This window comes from Myotis daubentonii, chromosome 13, assembly GCF_963259705.1.
Source record: "Myotis daubentonii chromosome 13, mMyoDau2.1, whole genome shotgun sequence".
Classification (NCBI taxonomy): Eukaryota; Metazoa; Chordata; class Mammalia; order Chiroptera; family Vespertilionidae; genus Myotis; species Myotis daubentonii.
Genome location: NC_081852.1, coordinates 18,960,999 through 18,973,923, shown reverse-complemented (window position 1 = coordinate 18,973,923; position 12,925 = coordinate 18,960,999). Strand labels below are relative to the sequence as shown.

At 35.6% G+C, this 12,925-nt stretch overlaps 1 protein-coding gene across 2 annotated transcripts in view; it reads left to right on the top strand.

Annotated features, from left to right (window-relative positions):
- Positions 1 to 12,925, top strand: part of ADK (adenosine kinase) — a 501,435-nt gene that overhangs the window by 240,183 nt on the left and 248,327 nt on the right. For both annotated transcript variants that reach the window (XM_059662309.1, XM_059662307.1), the window contains exons 5-6: positions 604 to 776; positions 5,132 to 5,240. In XM_059662309.1, coding sequence (XP_059518292.1) covers positions 604 to 776; positions 5,132 to 5,240 — 282 coding nt within the window. The remainder of the gene's footprint in view (positions 1 to 603; positions 777 to 5,131; positions 5,241 to 12,925) is intronic.

Genomic DNA, 12,925 nt, shown 5'->3' with positions numbered 1-12,925 from the left:
CCGAAGTATACGATAACTTTTTCTTTAAAATAAAGCAATGAATTAAAACTTCCCGCAAATGCTCTCTTTTTTTGGCACGAAATTCAACGTTTTTAAGCGTAAAAATATCTATGATGTTAACACCGTCAGCAAATTTGACATATGAAGTTTTGAAGCTTGCTGTCAATACAACAAAATAGCATACGTATCAAATCGCTTATATACCAACATATGTGTAACTCCATCTATTTAAAAAATCCGCATTATGAACTGGTACACCTAGTAGATGCTGGGCTTTTAATGATATTGCTATACTACTTCTATTGGGAATTGCTATTATTTTTCTGTATCAAGCCATCATTGCCCTAAGGTCTATTTGACTTTAGATTCTGAGTTTGTAACCACTGTGCTCTATTTCTCTCCCCAAAAGTAGTATAATAAGATTTTATGTGATTGTTATGTCAAATTTGTTATCATAAATGGTAGTACAGGATTGGAATTCCATTCATAACAGCCACAGTTTCTAATAAGGTATCTCTTTTATGCCACTATCTACAACAGAATACTGAACTATGGTGTACCATTTTCTGACACATTAAAATTATTTATGTTCCTGTTTTTCAGTGGATGATTCAGAAGCCACACAAAGCAGCAACATTTTTTGGTTGCATTGGGACAGATAAATTTGGGGAGATCCTGAAGAGAAAAACTGCCGAAGCGCATGTGGATGCTCATTACTACGAGCAGAATGAGCAGCCAACAGGAACTTGTGCTGCATGCATCACTGGTGGCAACAGGTCAGCGTAATTCCCAGGGAAGCTTATACTAACTGGCTATTGCAATATTGGTAAAATCTGAATTCCAATCTAATTTTGGAATTTAGATCTCTCGTTTATAATTGCTTTTAATGTTTGATAAACTCTTCCTTGTATCATTTTTTCTTTTTCTTTTAAATTGCCCTTGTTGAATCTGCTGTGGTCTTCATGTGGTATAGTGGAATGAAATTTTTGAGGTTATCTAATCTAGCATCTACTCCTTATAATTAGGATCAGAGAAGGAAAACATTTTATTCAATGTCTTATAGCAAGCATTTTGCTAAACTGGGATTAAAAAGAAATGTTCTTTTCACCATATCCTGAGTTTGGATACATGTACATATTCATATGTATTTTTAACATCCTATCTAATAAAAGAGAAAGATGGTAATTGGTGTACGACCGCTACCCTTCCCATTGGCTAATCAGGGAGATATGCAAATTAACTGTCAGCTGAGGCCTCAGAGCTAAAGCTGGCCCAGAATAAAAAAAAAAAGAAAAGAAAAAAAGGAGCGGTTGGGAGCTTCAGTCACCCGTCAGCCTGAAAATGGCCCTCAGCCCCACAGCCAGACTGGCCAGGCACCCCAGTGAGGACTCCCACCCTGATCCAGGACACCCTTCAGGGCAAACCAGCCAGCCCCCACCCGTGTACCAGGCCTCTATTCTATATAGTAAAAGAGTAATATGCCTCCTGACACAGGGATCAGTGGAGCCGCGAGGCCTCCCGGCATCGGGATCAGCGTGACAGGGGGCAGTGCCCAAACCCCCTGATCGCCCTGTGGCTCTGTGTGTGACAGGGTGCAGCGCCCCAACCCCCTGATCAGCCCTGCTCTGTGGGTGATAGAGGGCGGTGCCCCCAACACCCCCCCCCCCATGGGCCCTGCTCTGTGTGTGATGGGGTAGATCCATTAACCTCCCCATCGGCCCTGCCCTGAATGTGACAGTGGTGGCGCCCCAACCACCTGATCGGCCCTGCTCTGTGGGTGATAGAGGGCGGCGCCCCAACACCCCTATTGGCCCTACTCTGTGCGTGACAGGGGGCAGCGCCCCACCCCCCTGATCCACCCTGCTCTGCGTGACAGGGGGTGGCCCCGCAACTTCCCTATCGACCCTGCCTTGAGTGTGACAGGGGACGGTGCCCCAACCCCCCAATCGGCCGTACCCTGAGCGTGACTAGGGGTGGCATCACAACTTCCAAATCTGCCCTGCTCTCTGCATGACAGGGTGCGGTGCCCCAACTCCCCAATCGGCCCTGCTCTGAGCCCGACCAGGGGCTGCACCTAGGGATTGGGCCTGCCCTCTGCCACCCGGGAGCGGGCCTAAGCCAGCAGGTCATTATCTCCCGAGGGGTCACAGACTGCGAGAGGGCACAGGCCGGGCTGAGGGACCCCCTCTCCCCCCGAGTGCACAAATTTTTGTGCACCGGGCCTCTAGTATACAATATAATGTTATATCCAGTCTCATATGAATTAGGTCATCTAAAGCATTTCTGGCAAATAGTCATTCATCCATATTAAACAACTTTAGTCATGGGTAATGTACCACTCAAGAAACAACCCATTGCATTTCTATAAAATTTTACTTATTAAAAATTTTTCTGTAAGTGACCTTTGAATATATACTTCAGGGCCTCCCATGCATTGGTTGTATTTGTGCCTTTTGCAACTACATGGAGGTTTTCTTTCAGTACATTCATACATCGCTGACAATATTGTTACCATATTACTCATCAGCAAGGGAGAAATAAAATAACTTTTCTAACTGTTATATTCTTAGAATCACCAAAGCTGATCTTTTTGAAATAGTGATTCATTGGATATTTTATGTTCCTTATAGCTAGAAGTATTTAGTCTATTCTCTTCCATTTCTTGTCTCCCTTCCTTTCCCACCCTTTTTATTTGCCTCTTTCTCTTCCTTTATTTCTTCCCTTCTCTCTCTTCCCCTTGGTCATTTCCTTTTTTTTTAGTTCCTTTTATTTTTTCTCAGTCTTTGACCTCCAGAAAATGTATGTTAAGTATCTGACACTATTATGGCAGTAATCATTAAATAAATAAAATATAACTTTCAAAAATAGAGTGCCAGAATCTTCCAAACCTTTCTTATAACTATATTTTTTATGTATAAAAAAGTTATGATTTTGCCCTGACCGGTTTGGCTCAGTAGATAGAGCATCGGCCTACAGACGGAAGGGTCCCAGGTTTGATTCCTGTCAAGGACATGTACCTTGGTTGCAGGCTCATCCCCAGTGGGGAGTGTGCAGGAGGCAGCTGATCGATGTTTCTCTCTCATCGATATTTCTAGCTCTCTGTCCCTCTCCCTTCCTCTCTGTAAAAAAATCAATAAAATATATTTTTAAAAAAGTTATGATTTTAAGGTTTCAATGAATAAACCACTATTGTTCAAACATATTTGAAATATACTTATTTAAACCTTTTCGTTTTTTAGTTTTTCTAAAACCAACATTAATATGCAGGTGCAAAGACAGAAATGGGTCAAGTTTTGCCTCTGATACCACTCAAGCTAGAGCAAAATTGAGAAATTATTTTTGTATGCTAAAGAGCAATATGATAATATTAGGTTTCCCAGATGTTAACAGCTTGATTTATATACTGATATTATGGTTATGTTGCTCACTATTGTGCAGATAATTTTGGAAATTTGAAACTGAGGGAAACCCTCCCTATCTAATTCATTATCCAAATTGTGGAACCTAACATATTTGGATAAATTGTTTTAGATAGGGGTGGTAACTCTCAGTACCACTGTCCAACACGCAGGAATCAAAGAGTTTAGATAATGCAATAATTTTCTTAATCCAAGTTCTCATTCTCCAAACTCTGAACCAAACACATTTGGATAGTAAGAATACTTGTATTTTTCTTTTGGAGAAACTGAGTAGTTTCCTATCAAAGAGTAGTTTTATTATCAAAATACAGTTTAGTAATTGATACCACAAGTGTTTGCTTTTATTTAGTAACCATTTTTGTCAAAATTTTGCTAAAGACATGATTACTTAAATATTCTGTATAAATCAGGACTAATTATTCTGATTTTATAATATAGTTATTTACATATAAATATATTGATGCATATTACTCTTATTTTCATTCATCTAATTGAACATAAACAAATATTCTCAGTAGTCAGTTGGCATATGAACAGAAATATGTTTTGGAAGAGAATTGATTTACTTTTTTCTTAACAAGAGGAACCAATCATATTACCACAATCTTAAGTAATGAGATGATATTTCATTTGTGAGGATTTTTGTACCGTAAATACTATTGATTACAAAAGTGGAAAACTGCCAGGCTGGTGTGGTTCATTGGTTGAGCATCAACCTATGAACCAGGAGGTCACAGTTTGATTCCCTGTCAGGGCACATGCCTGGTTTTTGGGCTCTATCCCCAGTAGGAAGCAGCTGATCAATGATTCTCATCACTGATGTTTCTGTCTCTCTCATCCTCACCCATACTTTCTGAAGTCAATTAAATATATATATATACATACACACACACACACACACACACACACACACATATATATTTAAAAATTAACAAATAAAAATGAAAAACTGTCATTATTTTCTAAATTCTGAGGAGGAAAAATATTTTTATTAATTTCATATGTAATGTAAATAATTATTAAGTTTAATTGTTGAGCAATAATAAAAAGCTCTATGAGGCACTTGTAGCAAGATTTTAAATGTAGTATCCTGCTTAGATTTTTCTACTGCAAAACTGGACCAGGGCAGGGAGGTTTCAACTGTAGAAACTAATTTAAATTTATTCCAGTTGTTAACATTTAATGCTTGGCAAATTAATTTCACATAGTAAATATAGTCTTTATATGTATTTTGTAAAATTAATCCCATACTTGGCTTTTAAAGCATTAGGTTAAAGAAGAAATGTATAGTGTATTGATACTTAAAAACTGAAGTTTTTATTTGAATATTTTTTATGCATAATGGCATTATAGCTTTGTTTCGTAACTGCATTTTGAACTATTAAAATGTAGACAGTAGATAATCTTAGCATTTAAATATTAAAAAGAAACTTAAATGCCAGTTTCTCAAAATACCAGGTGGTATTTAGAACAAGGATTAATATCTCTGTTTATCTCACAGGCAACATAGAAGTCTCAGGAGTTCTCAAAACAAAATTCATTTTATTTACATTTATTAAAATCAATATACAACAGTTTTGAAGAAATAAAATATAAGTTGCAAAAAATATTGTTAATTGACTGTATAGAAGTATATGACAAGTTTGCAATAAAAGGAATAAGTTGTATATCTGGGGCAAAAAAACTTACTTTGCTTTTTGTTGTTGTTTTAGGTCCCTTGTAGCTAATCTTGCTGCTGCCAATTGTTATAAAAAAGAAAAACATCTTGATATGGAGAAAAATTGGATGTTAGTAGAAAAGGCAAGAGTTTATTATATAGCAGTAAGTATTTACCTAATTCAAATTTCCGGTACATGTTTACACTATAAATTATAGTTGTTAGCTGATGTAAATTTTTAAATAATTGTCTTTTACTTATCCTGCAAATTACCCATCTCAAAGCATATGTTCACTATTTAACATGCAGAATAGTAATATGATCATTCTATGGTAACATAATTTGTATTATTTACCTTCAAGTCTACCTCTTTTGGGTTACATTATACATAGATATTTCTTAACCAAGTATCAAATTCCTGTAAAATCTGTTTCTTAAGGTCTTTTGAAGTAATTCTGTGAATTTACATTTTATATTTTTAGGCTACTTCTGAATAATGCATGCATTGTATGGAGAAATATTAGTATTCTAAATATTCACTGCAAACAGTTTGAGCTTATTTACCTAAAAAATCCTAATTGCTATTTATTCCATAGTAATTATCATGATACCTTTTAATTTAATATTTCAGAAATATTGATTGTGACAAATCTCTTAAATCTGGGAATAAGGGCAGCATGTAATTAGAATTATTAAGTCTTCTGACATGAAAGTAATTGGTTAAGAATTTATTTCTAAGATAAGACTGATACAAAAATCCTCCTGAATTATTCACCCCACGAATATTTTGTTTTTATATAACCTGAGTTAAATGTGGCTGACCAAAAATAAGTAGATACCTTTGAAAATTAAAAGTACCTTATAAGCATATAATATATGATTTTGATATAACAGCCTCTGCCACTCACTACCTGATCTGTGAAACTGCTGGTAACACGTGTAAAAAATTGATTTTCTAATAGGAACGTGCTTATTGAAAATATAATTATTTCTTTCAGTCTAGTGTTAATGTCTCCTACAGCATGTTTATGTGCACTGCTGTAGGCTTTACAAGGTTGTTATTGATTCCAGTGTATAGCAAACCCTACCCCTTTATAAATGTCAAATAAATGCTTACATTGAGAGGATTATTTAGAGGAAAGACATTTTACCTCTTCTGCCAGTATATGAGAAAAACATTTCAAAACTAAAAAATTTTCTCTGTTAATCATCTTCTATTTCATTTTATTTTGCAAAATGTTCTCTTTTTTTTGTTAATGTCTTGGTAGCATATTTTTGTAGTGAAGGTTTTTAGGGAGATTTATTAAGTATTTCAAACCACCTTACATTTGAAAGTCTGATTTTCAAAGAGTACATGATTTAAATTGTGACATTAATTATGTTATATTATTTATATTGACTATGATATATGACAATATATTATGATGGAAAAGTATTTTAACTGACAGTTACAATTGTCTCTATTAAAATGTATAGTAATTGGACCCCAGATCATGAACCAACTTGGAAACAACTCATGTTTTAACAGTTATGCACATGTAAGCCATATTGCCAAGTTTGAGTGAATGGGGAATTTTTATAGCAGCATGGACCTAACTTGCAAACAACTCATAGTTTTAGCAATTATGTACTATAATGCATCTAGCTGACTTAGGGTGAATGAAATTTTTGTAAGAGTATTAACTGTTTATACAAGTGCTATTTTGTATAAAGTACGGAGTGATTAGTTTTGGACAAGTTAATAAAGAAAATAGAATTATTCTTGAAACATGTGTAGTGTATTAGCCAGAAACAAATATCAGAATGGATTCTGGTTGATATCTCTGATGATAGCTGTTAGCCTTTAGCTTCTATTTTAACAATTTCATAAAAAGAATGCTCTTTTACATTGCCAGGTAAATCTATAAATTTCTCAGAGTTTGGCTATTTTAAAATACTCCTGAAAATAGTAGACATATATTAGATACTTGGGATGCTGTTACTGTTGGTGGACGTTCAACAAATATTTATTTTGCTAACACCTAAGAGCATAATTTTTATTTATTAAAATCTGTGAAATATCTTCTGAAATGTAGTATTATTTTCATGTAGACATTCTGCAGTTCTTTTAAATCTTTAATTCCCATTGAGCACAGAGCATCCAGTTTAGTCTTTTCTTAGCCTATTTTCAAAACAAAAATTTTTAGATTGAGTAGGTGTAGCTGTACTTAATCAAATAGATGGACTCCTTCCTACTTTTAAGTTCCATAGAATCAGCAGTCTTCTCACATCATCATTTTAAACTCCTGAGGTTTTAACAAGTTGAATTTCTGGGAGCCCTTTAATTACAAAAAGTTCTTAATCTAAGGAAGCAACTCAATATGTCTATTCAACAAGTTTCCAAAATTAAGACATCTGTCTGCATTATATAAAACTAGAGGCCTGGTGCACAAAATTCATGTACTCGGGGGAGAGGGTGTACCTCAGCCAGGCCTGCGCCCTCTTGCAGTCCGAGACCCTCAGGGGATGTCCGCCTCCCATCAGTCAGACATCCCTCTTGCAATCTGGGACTCCTGCAGTACAGGACCCCTCACTCCTTACCGCCCACCTGCAGTGGAGGCGAGAGAGGCTCCTGCCACTGCTGCTGGCTCCCCAGCCGTGAGCCCGGCTTCTGGCTGAGCCGTGCTCCCCTTGTGGGAGCACCTGACCACCAGGGAGCAGCGCCTGCATAGCAACCGGTTGTTCACCATTGGGTCGATTTGCATGTTAGGGTTTTATTATATAGGATAAACCAGATCTACATATTCAACAATTCTTCTTCCCACTATTCCAAAAATTAGTAGTGAGCATTAAGATAATTCAAAACCTTAATCATTTTCTTTGTCACATGATGTAGTGAAGCTAAAATGCAGAGTTCACATCAAAAATTTTCCTGATTTTAAAAAAAACTGAAATGGAATGTGCTCCATTCAACATTCTTCTTTGGTTTAAAATAAAGTGTTGGCATCTATTTTTTTTTCCTTTTCTTTTTTTTTTTTTACCTTTATAACAAGTACACTATTTATGGCATGTAAACTCAGTTTTTTTCATGTTTAAACCAAATTCCTTGTTAGTTGGTGATTAAGGATTACTAGTTATGTGATAGCTAATTACATTTTTAAAAATATAAATCTCAAGATACTCTTCATCTGAGCAGCAGATTGGCATATATATATCTATAATTTTCTTGTCTTCCAGGAAATATTTCTTATACCCCCCTAAGACTACGATATTTAGGAAAGTTTTATGAACAAGATAGGAAATTAGAGACATTAATTTTTCTAAACTTTGTGTTTCCTTGTTAAGGCAATATTTATGTGCTATGAAAAACAAGAAAATTAGCCCTGGTTGGTGTGGCTAAGTTGTGCATTGAAAGGTTGCCGGTTTGATTCTCAGTCAGGGCATGTGAATTTCAATCCCTGGTAGGGGGTGTGCAGGAGGTAGCTGATTAATGTTTCATTCTCACCTCGATGTTTCATGTTTCTCTCGCTCCCTCTCCCTTCCTCTCTTTCTAAAAAACAGTAGAAATCTTAAACAAACAAAAAAAAAACATATGAAAATTAGCACTGTGTTTCAACCTCCTCTTGATTTGGAGTAGTTATAATTTTATTTTTGCATTTTCAGTTTTTAAACACTTGCATTCTGTTTTATAACCATAATTCTTACAGCTTCAATTCTACATTTACATGAGTTAAATGCTTTCCAACTAATTACCCCCATTTCTTTATTGTTTATTTTTATTACCCTCAATTAGCTGCATTTTATCATCAGTTTTTCCCTAAGGAAGGACTCAGAGCTCCTGTGTTCCTGAGTTTTTATTTACTTTTTGTTGCTTTTATATAGGAACTAGTGTCCTGGTACATGGATTCATGCACATTGAAAGGAAATTAATTAGAAGAAATATTTTAATATTGCTATTTGCCCTTTCTCTATAATAGAAATGTCAACCAAATTTACAATCAACAATGACAGATTGAAACACACATGTGCAATTGGCACCAGCTAGAGCTTTATATGTATCGCGCATGTGCAAGTCAACTTAGCCTTTTATATCTATAGAATAAATTTGCTTAATTAAACCTGCTTTCTGATTTACCTAAACTTTTTCCAGCCCAGTGAAGCACCCCAACTTCTCTTTCAGGTAATTGTCCACAACACAGAAGTAAATATCCACACGCATCAGATTATTATTGTAGATCATGTAGGGAGAACAAAGGGTAAAATATTTAACTGTAGCAGTGTTTGACTATATTCTGCGCATGGAAAAACCTGAAGTCATTTTCAAGTTCCACCATTTCTTACTTCTTTTCAGTCGGGTCAGGTTTCTAAGTGTTCTAAATCTCCGTTTTCTGTCTAATGAAAAGAAAATAGGATTCCATCGAGTCTCCTATCTACCTACTCCAGGACTTCTGTGAGGATTAAATGAGATGAGGCACAGGAAAACATTTCACAGACATTTGGTTAAAATAAAATGTTTCCACCTGGGTATAAAGCAAGTCAGGTTCCTGGGCTGAAGAAACTACAAGGAGACTAGTCATGGCTAGGGAGAGGAAGCTGGGAGTTGCTATGTGACATCATTACCCGGCACCCACAGCCACCGTTTATGGGTTGGTCTGGCTCTGGGCCATATTTTCTGCCATAGGGTCTTGGCAGCATTGGCTGCGATTTGGTGGGGTGTGGCTCTGGGCTCGTGGTGGGGCCTGTGTCCCACTTGGGAGAAGCCTAGTGTTGGTTTGTCCGTGCCAGATCTGTGGTGATGTTTATTTTTAAATGGCCAGTGCGTGTCATGGCAGCTCCTGCATTGAGCGTCTTCCCCCTGGTGGTCAGTGTGCATCATAGCTACTGGTCGGACGGATGGACACTTAGCCATTTATATACATAGATGACATGTTTGGTGTAATATTTTGTGAAACAAAGTACTCTGTAGACATTGCTTTATTGTCTTCTAGCATGTTTTATGGGAAATCTAAGTCCAGGTTGATTTTTTTCTTTATTAACCCTCTTTTCTGCTTATTTTGGATTTCTTTTGCTCCTCTTTTAATCTTCTTCTTCCTTTGTCTCCCCCACCCCCTGCTATGTGAATTTTATTGAAAAAGGTAAGGTCTCCTTTTTTACCACTGAGTAGTTTTCCTTTTGTAAATGTACCACAGCTTTTTTATCCACTCATCTACTGATGGGCACTTGGGCTGCTTCTAAATCATGGCTATTGTAAATAATTGCAATGAACATAGGGGCGCATATATTCTTTCAAATTAGTGTTTTAGGTTTCTTTGGATATATTTCAAGAAGTGGAATTGCTAGGTCATAAAGCACTTCCATATTTAATTTTTGTGGTGACTCCATACTGCTTCCCATAGTGGCTATACCAATCTGCATTCCCACAAAGAGTGGAGTGCATGAGTATTCCCTTTTCTCCACACCTTTGCCAACACTTACTGTTTGTTGATTTATTAATGACAGTCATTCTGACATCCCAACTTAAAGGTTGACATTGTAACATTTTACAAAATAATAAGATCCAACAATATGTTGCCTATAAGACATGCACACAAATAAACACAAATAAGTTATGGTAAAATAAATACACACATGTTAAAAATAAATACATGTTAAAATAAAAATATTAGTAGGTTTTAAGTAAAAGGGTGGAAAAAGATATACCATAATATCAACAGTAGAATTTTGCATAGAAATCTATGCATTATTTCTAATAATTCTTTTTTTATGAGAAAAAGTTTCCTTACAAGTTTCAACTACACTGTAAAGCACAAATTAGCTTGCAAGTTTAGGCTTATTATAGGAAGAATTTTAAACATTGGAGATTAATCAGATTTTTAAGAAATAGGTTTAACAAAAGCTTTCAGTACCTTGTGACTTATTTTACATAAACTAAGTCAGCTGCATGTGTGTCCTTTCTTATTCATTGAAAAATTAATTACTACACGCCTGAAACCTTTATAATTTTATTAACCAATGTCACCCTAGTAAATTCAATAAAAAGGTAAAAGAAAATGAAATTCCTTGATTTGAGACTTTTCATTTTTACTATAGACTTCTAGTGCTACATAAAGTTTTCTCTAAACATTGATTTGGCTGCCTCCCACAAATTTTGACATTTCATTTTCATTCAGCTTGTAATACTTCCTACTTCCTCTTTGCTTTCTTCTTTGAAGTGTGTTGTTTCTTTTCTAAACATGGAGAACTTCCTCCTATACATTATAAATTTGTATATTCCTTTCACAGTTCTATCAGACTTTTCTTCTTGTGTTTTGAAACTCTGTTAAGTGCATAAAAGTGTGTAGGATTGATTATTTGGCCCATTACCATTTATTTATTCCTGGTAATAGATTTTGTCCCAAAATGTACTCTGTGTGAAACACTGATATTAATATAGCCAGTCCAGCTTTCTTTTGACTATAAATGAAAGACTAGTGAATTATAGTTTGTCAATAATTATCTGAGAATATGGGACTTGGAGTTTGAATTTTCCTTTGGTACCTATGCTTGCTTGCTTCTTTCTGTGATTTTTTTTCAGTTCCCATGGTTTATTGTAGATCTTCTTTTTCTCTGTCTGTATTTATGTTGTAACTCCATCTTGGTTTTATCTCTCCTCAGCCTAAAATCTTACCATTTCAGGGAATATAGTTTTTGTGAGGGTATGGTTTTCAAGTGTTACTAGTGTTTACCTCTGGGATCAAGAAAGGTATGATTATAGGCAGGTGCAGGAATTATAATTTGGAGAAGTATAAAATTTTAGAGGAAAGGAATAGAATTCATACTTGGAAAAAAAGGAGTATTTGTTTATAAAAGACAGGTAGTAATCAGTAATAATTTTTGGGTTTTCTGTCTCTTTGCTCTGGTTTGGTTTTCTACTAAAATTTTTATTGACACCATGAATAATAATTTTTATTAGAACTGTTACTTAGACTCAGTTTCAGTATCTTTATCAGTAATCTGAAAGTAATAACTAAAGTACTTAAAATGAAGTGACATGATAAACTGTAAGAAATCTAATCTAAAAAATCATATACTGGAAATTTTACATGTTAAAAAGGTAAAATGTTGAATAACAAATTGTATCATGAAATATACAATTGCTATTTTTTTGGATTTGTTTACCGGTTCACAATATTTACAAAAAGTTATGCTTACAGCCCAGCTGGGTTGCTTACTTTTTTTGGAGCATCATCCTGTACATCAAAAAGGTTGTGAATTAGATTCCTGGTCAGGGCACATACCTAGGTTGTGGTTCAATCCCAGTCAGTGTGGGTATGGGAAGCAACTGATGGATCTCTCTCTCTCTCTCTCTCTCTCTCTGTCTCTCTTTCTCTCCCCCCCTTCTCCCCTTTCCCTCTCCCCCCTCCACCTTCTCTCTCTAAAATCAACAAACATATCCTAGGATGAGGATTAAGATATGTGCCTGGCTGGTGTGACTCAGTTGTTGAGCATTTACCTATGAACCAGGAGGTCACGGTTTGATTCCCGGTCAGGGCACATGCCTGCATTGCAGGCTCAACCCCCAGTAGAGGGCATACAGGAGGCAGCCAATCAATGATTCTCTCATCATTGATGTTTCTATCTCTCCCTCTCCCTTCCTCTCTGAAATTACTAAAAATATATCTAAAAAGGAAAAAAAATATGTTTACATAAAACTTTATTAGAAATTATGAAAGATTCTTTTGATTATGCTAAAGAATAATGTGTCACCTGGCATTTTTACCTTTGTCATGAAAAGATTTTAAAGGCTTATAGTGAAAGTGGATGAATTTGTCTTAGAATGTTAACCTATTAGAAATTTGGAATACTATAAAAGGAAATGAAAGATAGCAAT